Raw genomic sequence first — 11,129 nt, 5'->3', positions numbered from 1 at the left:
ACCAACACACTGTCCAGATAAAGAGGTAATACCTGGGAGGATGGTCTGAACAAAAAGATACTTCCGTCTGATTTAAAGAGTAAAGGAGACGGACTTCAGCTAGGTATATTTATTCTTGGCCCCCAAAGTCAACAGAGATTAGATTATTCCTGTAATGATCTAGTCTCTGTTCTTTGCATTTCTAGGAGGTCTAGTGGTCCACCCACTCCACCCTTCCAGGCCTTGCCTTCTCTATTTGAGAAGAGGCATTTCTCGGAAAAGGCGCCTCAGGCGCCTTTTCCGGGGAATGGCGATGGGGATGCCCAGGTACTTTTTGCAGATGAGTGTCCCTCCTCGGGGCACTGACTTCTCAAGCCTACTTTCTGACTCTGGTGTCCTTTGCAGTGGGAGAGAACTAAAAAACCTCCTCTGTACTAGGGGAGATAATTCAGTCGGACCTAAATCTTAATTTGAACAACACAAGATCTGGACGTTCGGTGACTCTTAGTTTTAATGATTTGTTTCTTTTAAAAATAAATATTAATGATGCGATAAATTAAAAGGTCAATGATATATGTTCTTGATTTATGCATGTGTTGTACATGTGTATATATACAAGTACATAAGTGTCAGTAAGGGGGGAAGTAAAAACAAATCGACAGTGTTTGGTCGATTTTTTTTTCTTTCTTCGGGCGTGTCGTTTTAGTCTCGGCGTGTTTACACACCTTCTTTGTCCGATATTCGTCGATAAACACACGACGCGCCATGGTCCGGCTTCTCTATCGCTACGTTGGCTACTTTGTAGTGGCCTTTCTCGTCACAGAACTTATCCTATTCAACTTCGCCGTCTTTTACGGATACTTTATGATCAAAGGTGCACTCAATGCTTTTCGTAACACGGACGGCGGCATTTTGGACAAGCTATCTTCCAGTCAGAGCATCAGGTCTTTACTAGAGGCGGCCAAGGATGGAGGTATTTCAAAGGTACTCGAGGAAACTGTGGAGAGAGTCTTTCTCATCTCGTATCCACACAATAACGATGAAAACAGTTACCCAACGCTAACGTTCCTGGGTATTGACATGTCAAATGCCGGTGAAATCGGTTTCATTTATCGCCGGATTCAGTCCAATAATTTCAGATTCACGCGTCTCGTGGTCGACATTGGGGCCAACGATGGACTTATATCTAGCAACTCATTTAATCTGATCCAACTCGGTTGGAGTGCTATCCTCGTCGAACCGGTTCCATCACAAATGGAGTTGGCAAAAATCAATACTTACAGGTACGAGGAGGCTTTTATTTACTTCTTGGTGAAATCCTATTTCAGTCACCTAAATTATTTACAGAGTTTTTGATATTATGCCTCTTCAATTTTTTTTTGAATTGTTTTATATATAAAATATAAATAAATAACGATACGTCTATAGGAGGGGACCCATATCGACCCGAATATTTCCGATTGTGATTTACAGAACATACCGGAAATAGTCGGACAATCAATTTAGTACCGACATTGAAGGAAACAATGTTTTCATTTTTTATCCTGACTTAAGGTTAGGGTCCGTATTATTGGTTAAATAATGTTCAAATCAGTAGATGAATCAACGGTAAACTAGAATAATCCCCGACTTAAAATCTGCAGTAAACAGCAAATTTAGTGAATTTGGCCTTATTTGAAATAGTCTCGTTCTCAAAAATTGTATTTGGCCTTAAAAAAAAAAAAAGAAAAAAAAAGAAAAAAAAAAAAAGCTTCAATTTTTGCCGTTTTTCTGATTATTTTACAAAATATGGTATTGTCCAAGATCAGTGCTCGGAGAAATAAAGCTGCTGGAGGTGAAAACGGTTGATTATAGAACAGAACGGAGTCAAAATACGAAAAACGAAACCATATATTTATTTAAAAAAGATTACTTTAGTTTAACACTTCTTGTGTTATGATGATTCCCCCCCCCCTAAAAAAAAAAGAATGACTTAAAAAAAAACTTCTTGTATTATCAAATAATAAAACAAATATCTTATTTAAAAAATTGGTACTTGTACAGTTTAATCAAGACATTAAAAAAAAATGAAAATATCGGAAAAAGATTATATTGTACGTATCCGTCTTGGACTGAAGATCTCCGAAAAAAAAACAAAAAATTCAAAATTTCACTTAATTTTCATCAAGTAGTTTTTGTTTTACAGCGAAAAAACAATTTGTTATGATACCGAGCAAAAGGTTCGATTTTTAGGAAGAAAAGCTAGTTATTAAAGACTAGCTGAGCTACTCGACGTTGCTCGGGACCATATAAACAATGAGAAAATTGAAGTTGATTTTGAATATAATTGTAATTCTTTGGAGAGAGGAATTTTTAATGTGTATGTATCATTTGCTATTTCGAGCAAAAGAATATTTTACCTACCCTACGACGCATATGAAATAATTGTACCTTCCCTAGGACAAGTAATTTACAGAATGTATATGAAATAATTTTACCTTTTTGGGATGGGTAATTTACAACACATTTAAAATATGGTAATTTACATATATGAAACAATTGAACATACTCTCAACATGTATTGTACAACATATATGAAATAATTTCTCTTTCCACTAAGGCTACCATGATTTTAAGAAAATTGAAATAATTTTTAGAAGATGGATCATTAGGATTTCCAAATTAATACATAAACACATTGTGTTGGTTTATGAGTTCGCAACCCTTGCTTCATCTTTTTTGGAAGATGTCTTAGCAGGATTTCAAAATTAATGCATTGACAAAGTTAAGTGATTAGACAACCCTTGCTTCATTATCAAATTCTACATTAATCTGTTTCATCTTTTCCCCACTACCGACAATCGAAATTTCTTGGAAAAAAGATGTCATTTTCAGAAGATTACTCAGCCGGCTTTACAAGCAAATAAATGTTAAGAAGCTTTGTTATTAGGCAACTCTTGCTTCACTACAAAATTCCACATTACTGTGTTCTTTCCCTCCCTACTACTGACAGTATCATTTTAAGTGAAATATCATTTCTTGACTATAACTCAGCAGGTTTTCCAAATAATTACATAAATGCATTGAAGCGAATGATCATTAGGCAACTTTTACTTTACCACAATTTTCAATATAAAATATAGTCCCCCCCCCTTACTACCACAAACGCCAACAACACATTAGTAAGAGAAACAATGTCATTTCCGGAATATGATTCCATAGTTATTCCATATTTTTGGAATATGACATTGTGGGAGATTGCACCACCCCAAAATGGACATTACTCTCTCCAGCCCCACCCCAAAAGTGAAGGTTTGCTAATTCATAGAAAACTTCAAAATACGTAAAAAATCAACATAATCATGTGTCTTTTTACTCACCATTACAACTGTGACGTCATCCCCAGAAGTTAACATCGAAAATTCAGAAAATATTGTTGATCACCTACAGAAACTGATAAATTGTCTGGGCTTATTATTTCATTAAAAACAGGCCAATCAATTAACTCGCATTTAATCATTTTTCATAATTCTTGGATATGTTACTAAGTTCGACAATCATTTTTCATAATTTTAATTAACATTATATCCCACCCCTTACGAAAATAATAACTTTAATATATAGTCTGGGCCGATTAATTCATTACAAATGCAACAATCAATCAATTTACATTTCATCATTTTTCATAATTCTTAGATATGTTACTAATTTCGACAATCATTTTTTATAATTTTAACCCATATTATGCCCCCCCCCTCTTATGAATAATAACTTTGATATATTATCTGGGTTGTTTATTTCATTACAAACACACCAGTCGATTTATTCTTCATAATTCTTGGATATGTTACTAATTTTGACAATCGTTTTATATATTTTTTATCCACGTTATCGCCTACCCCTTTCTAAAATAATAATTTCGATATATTGTCTGGGTCGATTATTTCATTACAAACAGACCAATCAATTAACTCACATTTCATCATTTTTCATAATTCTTAGATATGTTACTAATTTCGACAATCATATTTTTAATTACTTTAACCCACATTATTGCCCCTCCCTTATGAAAATAATTACTTTGATATATTGTCTGGGCCGATTATTTCATTACAAACACACCAATCAATTCATATTTTATCATTTTTCATAATTCTTGGGTATGTTACTAATTTCAGTAATTATTTTTCATAATCGTAACATACATTATCGTTTTACCCTTTACGAAAAAAATAACTTTGATATATTGTCTGGGCCGATTATTTTATTACAAACACACCAATCAATAAATTAACATTTTATGATTTTTCATAATTCCTGGATATGTTACTAATTTCGACAATCATTTTTCATAATTTTAACCTATATTATCACTCCCCCCTCCCTTACAAAAATAATAACTTTGATATATTGTCCGAGTTATTTATTTCATTAAAAACACATCAATCGATTTATTCACATTTCATCATTTTTCATGATTCTTGGATATGTTACTAATTTCGACAAACATTTTTTTTATTATTGTAACCTACATCATCGCACCCCCCCCCCCTACGAAAATAATAACTTTGATATATTGTCTGGGTCGATTATTTCATAAAAAAAAAAATACCAATCAATTAACTCACATTTCATCATTTTTCATAATTCTTGGATATGTTACTAATTTAGACAATCATTTTTCATAATTTTAATCCACATTAAAATAATAAGTATGTAATAATGTCTGTTAAGAATATACATGAAATAAAGTAATGTTTAAATCGTAAACCGTTTCAACCATTTTCGGCACTGACTTCTCATCCCCTACCACACTGTTATAAATATACATTAAATAAATTAATTTCTAAAACGTAAAATGTTGCAGCCATTTCCGGGACTGACTCTGTAAGCTCCACCCCACTGTTAAAAATATGAATGAAATATAGTAATGTTTAACTCGTAAACGGTTGCGACCATTTCCTGAACTGCTTTCATATCCCCCACCTCACTGTTTTAAAAACACATGAAATAATGTAATGCCTAAATCGTAGACTATTTCAGCTTTTAATATTAGATAAAGTAATTTTGAGATTGTAAACTGTTTCAGCCGTTTCCGGGCCTGACTCCGTATTCTCACTTCTTTTAAAAATATATATGAAATAAAGTATTTTTGAGATCATAAACTGCTGCTTCAGCTATTACCGGGACTTACTCCATATACCCCTCCCCACCTCTTAAAATATATGCTGTGTCGGTTATTTTGTATTTTTTATTTTTGGAGGAGGTAATGCCTGGTAGAAAACTATATGACGCTTACTTGGCCTTTTGGCTAAGATCAAAGTGTAGTATCTGTTCTGACGCAGCATTTCAGCGAAATCATCTACTGGCCCCCTCTCCATAAACAGAACAAGTGGTGGTAATGCTTGGGAGAATGAGCAGGCACTAATTTACCACACCCCAACCTCACCTAAAAAAGAAGGTTTGGTAATCCCTGGCAGCCTCCAGAGTACTTTTTAAAGCAACATAATCATACTTGCCCCCCCCCATCATCAGCACATGACATGACGTCAAAAATAGAGATAATACTTGTCAGTTTCTTATTTAATAAATTGTTAGGTGAAAGTATAGAATAGTTTAAATAATACCCTCCCCTCCCCATATTAAGAATGGCTTTCTAAATAACAACGTTATTATTTCAACACTGTCCGTATTCTGTGTGTTATCCCCCCTCCTCCGTCTTAAAATAATGTATGAAATTAAGTAGATATGAGATCGTAAAAAAGATTTATAGGTTTGTTTTCATATTTACAAATTTCAAACCGCGAATAAAATGTACGTATGGTTTCATTTTTTTTTTTTTAAATACAAAAACATAAAAAAATGAGTTGGTGTCATTAGTTAGCATTGAAATTAAAAATAACCGAGCGTTCCAGCCTGAGAAAAAAAACGAAAGTACGCGCGTGCGCATACAAAACAAAATGTCGGCTAATTTTTACATGTAAATTTGCCGATGTCTGGATGTGATATACATGCATGTAAGCGAAGATATTATTTGCTATAAACCACCCTTGGTGCATGAATATTATTTCCTGAGAATTTCAGTGCTATGTGACCAGTAGTTTAATAGTTTACCTGTTAGATATTCGCGCACACACACACACACACACACACACACACACACACACACACACGTCTACTGTTTTATTTTTATAGATGGGGAGGGAGTGTTTTCAGGATTGTAAAACCTCAAAACAAGCAAATCAATCTCAAAAAGGGAGTGGGAACTAGTGGGAGATAAAAATATAGGGATAGAGAATGAGCAACAATTGTGATCTCTAAAATAAAGTTGTTTTGTTTTAATAAAATATATTATACCTCATCCAGTTTGATACTTAAGTGCTGTGAATGTTCTGAACTCATTACTCAACTAGACTTGTATGTAGTTGTGTTAAGCAAAGCCTAAAATAAAAATACTGAGTTTTTCCTTTCACTAAAGGTGAAAAAAAATTGGTCATGACAGTTTGGGAGAGAACAAGTTCTTTACATCAGACTTTAGTCATAACGCATCCAGCGGTTCCTACATTATAATTTAATCTGTAAGTTATTAAATAAATCCCTAAATAAATCAATATATTTTTGTAAACGTACAAAATGCACTTAGGGGTGGTGTATATTACACGCATATATTATTCTAAATAATTTGTTTTCAAATATTTTCCTTGCAATTTATTGAAAATCGTGAAACAGATAAAAAATTAGTTTTCTTTTAAAACTAAGTCGATTAGTATTAATTTTTTGTTAGTGTAGAAAATGCTATTTGAATTTTTTCATAAACAAATGAAAATAGTTGACAATTGATATGCAAAACATAAAAATGAAAAAGTTGACAATTGATATGCAAAACATAAAAATGAAAAAGTTGACAATTGATATGCAAAACATAAAAATGAAAAAGTTGACAATTGATATGCAAAACATAAAAATTGTGTATGAACAGAATAGTTAACAATGCTCTCTCCCATGTTAAGAATAAGTTTCTAAATGATAGTACTATTTAGAAAACCATTAACATGAGAAGGGACAGGGTTGCTAAGCTATAATAATTTGAAGCCAAATTTTTTAAAGAAAAAGGACAAATTTAAATCTACGTGACCGTAGATTTAAATTTGTCCTTTTTCTTCTGTGACCATTTTTAGAAACAAAAAAACTAAAAAAAAAAAAATGGCAAAATGGAAAATTTTCTGTATTAATGCTGCATAAAGAAAAAATGGTTATATTGAAGATGTTAACTGAGCCATATTGAAGATGTTAATTTCCAAATATTTGTGTATTTTATTAATTTTGTATTGTTTTTATAGCAGTGAATTTAAGATGTTCCCTATGAAATTGAAATCATGGGCTTTTATATATGCTTTTGGAGGAAATTAATTTTTTTTTAGATAAATATATTTGTGCTAAGGAACAGTAATAATACATTCTACAATTTGCATATTATTTTTTAAAGCATACTGGAGAACTCTAAAGAATATTTGAAAGCGTTAGATGTAAATAATTGGTGATAAATTTGTAGATGAGTACCCTAATCTAAATCTTATTCCTTAAAAATAAGATTCTTCTTTTTTAGGCAAATACATGTTGGAAAAAAACATTATTTCATAATTTAGAGCTAGGGATTTGTTTTGCATATAAATCTAATGCACATTTCTAACCCAATTCGTACTAATCGTCTATCCAAATAACATTTTAAGAGGATATAACTTGATTTCTTTTAGCTAAGTGAGATAAAGTGTATGTGTGTTTTTAGGGAGAGAGGGATTGAAAAAAACTTCATTAGCACTACCACAAACCCTAAGTCCATGTGGCAACAGTTCTTCCTAAATCTCTCTCTTAATTTTATCATTAATCTTGAGTTCAGGTGCCTCCCTCCCAAAATAAAGAACACTTTACAGCTAAGAACTTAAATGATTAGATGTCATTCAAATGCTATCTGACCCAAAAGTGAGAGATCATGTTGCATTAAACTTGTATGCAAAACTGATCCCTTAATCTAAATTTTAAAATAACTGCTGCTTTTTACTCAAGTTTTTCAATGTGTTCATACTAATGTTGGGATGATTTATCAGAATCGGGAATCAGAAAAATCGGAACTTTTTGGGGTATCAGAATTGCTTATTTCCAATTCTAGAAACGATTCTTTTAAATCTTTTTTATTGACAATAAAAAAAATGAAACAAACATGCTGTATTTATTTATTAGAAGGTTGTTTATTTATAGCATAAAACCAAAAGCCACAAGATCACAGGTTAGGAATCCCATTCCCAAATTTAACTTTAGACTCTCAAAGTTTAATGTAATTTTTTTAAAGAGTAAATTATGGTAAACAAAGTAAATATTCTAGAGTTCGTTTGCCTACTCCCTTAGCAAATCTTTTAAAATGTTTAGATTTCTTTTTGTACCTATTTGTTAAACTTCTATGAGCCTCTCAGACAGATCATCTATATTCTACTATATAACAAAATGATTGCAGAAATTCCCCTTTGGACCAAAATACTGTAGGTTTTCAACAATATATGTCAAATACAAATTTATTATATCTACCCGGGTAGCCACTATCTTATGTAGCTTAAACCACTATTTCTGCCACATTCACCCGTGCTAATAAAATGTTACATTATATCCTATGAGAAACACCATCACAATTGCTACATCTGCAGAGGAAGGAGTTCCTATTTTTCTCTCTCATTATTTAGTGCTCTCACTGCTACCAGTTGACACCAGGGCAAATTCTACATTTTCTTACCCCACTGTGCTTGGACCGCCATTAATTCGTTATTACTAGTGCTAAGGTAACAGCATATTCTTTTCATTATTTAGACTCTCGAGTGTGTATCTGTTGATATCGTATATGCTTTTGTATAGAGTGATGTGGTCCTTGGTTGATTAACTGTATGTACTCGAGAGTTAAAACAATGAAAAGAATATGCTGTTGTCATAGCCCTAGTTATTACATGCATATACATCAATAATCTTTCCATTTTACACTACCTAATTAATGAATTCTCCCCAGCATAATTTCGATTACTTCGATTCGCTGAGTATTCCCATATTTTGGAATAACAATTTTCCCCCTTTATAAACAAACGTTTAGTATGACATCACTTATAAACATATTCTATGACCTTTCAGGACACCCTTTACGGACAACACAAATTCTGTTCTTAGTGAAATTGCCAAACACATTACAGTATAATATCTAGCCAGTGACACTTTTTTTGGATTCGTTGCCTTACATTAGGTAACTTTACTCACATATATGTACATCATTATGACTGCGACGAAGAGTTCATCGAATACATAAACAAACTTAGCTTATTGGGATTACTACTTATTTGCCAGTCAATGTGTATGACACAAAAAAAAATTTCTGTTCTAAATAAATTTGCCAACAACAATGTTGCATGCAATTAGACCTTACTGCATTCCTACTTTTTTAACACTCTTATCCAATACATAAGTTTATTTATACATTTGTTCAACACCACGACTGTGAGGCCGTGTTTTCCTTATTACACATAAGCAAACTTTGTTTCTAAGGAAACCTATTTACGGCAAATTTTACATGCGCTTTTTGACTTTATTCTGTTAGGAATGAAAGAAGTGACGAAAAATAGCTATTATGAAAGATTTGCAAAGAATAAATTACTTTTAAAAAATTGCCAACAAGAAAACGATAATCCACCAAAGCACATAAGTCATATATTTAGCATCAATTATTATCTTACAGTTTGGTACTTTACCTCAATTATTATCTTACAGTTTGGTACTTTACCTCAATTATTATCTTACAGTTTGGTACTTTACCTCAATTATTATCTTACAGCTTGGTACTTTACATCAATTATTATCTTACAGTTTGGTACTTTACCTCAATTATTATCTTACAGTTTGGTACTTTACCTCAATTATTATCTTACAGTTTGGTACTTTACCTCAATTATTATCTTACAGTTTGGTACTTTACATCAATTCTTATCTTACAGTTTGGTACTTTGCATCAATTATTATCTTACAGTTTGGTACTTTACATCAATTATTATCTTACAGTTTGGTACTTTACATCAATTATTATCTTACAGTTTGGTACTTTACCTCAATTATTATCTTACAGTTTGGTACTTTACCTCAATTATTATCTTACAGTTTGGTACTTTACCTCAATTATTATCTTACAGTTTGGTACTTTACATCAACTATTATCTTACAGTTTGGTACTTTACCTCAATTATTATCTTACAGTTTGGTACATTACATCAATTATTATCTTACAGTTTGGTACTTTACCTCAATTATTATCTTACAGTTTGGTACTTTACATCAATTATTATCTTACAGTTTGGTACTTTACATCAATTATTATCTTACAGTTTGGTACTTTACCTCAATTATTATCTTACAGTTTGGTACTTTACCTCAATTATTATCTTACAGTTTGGTACTTTACCTCAATTATTATCTTACAGTTTGATACTTTACCTCAATTATTATCTTACAGTTTGGTACTTTACCTCAATTATTATCTTACAGTTTGGTACTTTACATCAATTATTATCTTACGGTTTTGTACTTTACCTCAATTATTATCGTACTGTTTGGTACTTTACCTCAATTATTATCTTACAGTTTGGTACTTTACATCAATTCTTATCTTACAGTTTGGTACTTTGCATCAATTATTATCTTACAGTTTGGTACTTTACCTCAATTATTATCTTACAGTTTGGTACTTTACATCAATTATTATCTTACAGTTTGGTACTTTACCTCAATTATTATCTTACAGTTTGGTACTTTACCTCAATTATTATCTTACAGTTTGGTACTTTACCTCAATTATTATCTTACAGTTTGGTACTTTACATCAACTATTATCTTACAGTTTGGTACTTTACCTCAATTATTATCTTACAGTTTGGTACTTTACCTCAATTATTATCTTACAGTTTGGTACTTTACCTCAATTATTATCTTACAGTTTGGTACTTTACATCAATTATTATCTTACAGTTTGGTACTTTACATCAATTATTATCTTACAGTTTGGTACTTTACCTCAATTATTATCTTACAGTTTGGTACTTTACCTCAATTATTATCTTACAGTTTGGTACTTTACCTCAATTATTATCTTA

At 31.7% G+C, this 11,129-nt stretch overlaps 1 protein-coding gene across 1 annotated transcript in view; it reads left to right on the top strand.

The window, feature by feature from the left end:
• Positions 1–434: 434 nt before the first annotated feature.
• Positions 435–11,129, top strand: part of LOC145255746 (uncharacterized) — a 53,733-nt gene continuing 43,038 nt past the window's right edge. Inside the window, exon 1 of the mRNA XM_080114388.1 lies at positions 435–1,262. Coding sequence (XP_079970514.1) covers positions 745–1,262 — 518 coding nt within the window. The 5' untranslated portion in view covers positions 435–744. The remainder of the gene's footprint in view (positions 1,263–11,129) is intronic.

This window comes from Euprymna scolopes, chromosome 31 (genome assembly GCF_053919585.1).
Source record: "Euprymna scolopes isolate OS-2025 chromosome 31, ASM5391958v1, whole genome shotgun sequence".
Lineage (NCBI taxonomy): Eukaryota > Metazoa > Mollusca > Cephalopoda > Sepiida > Sepiolidae > Euprymna > Euprymna scolopes.
The sequence above is the reverse complement of the archived record's forward strand: the minus strand, read 5'-3'. Positions and strand labels throughout refer to the sequence as shown.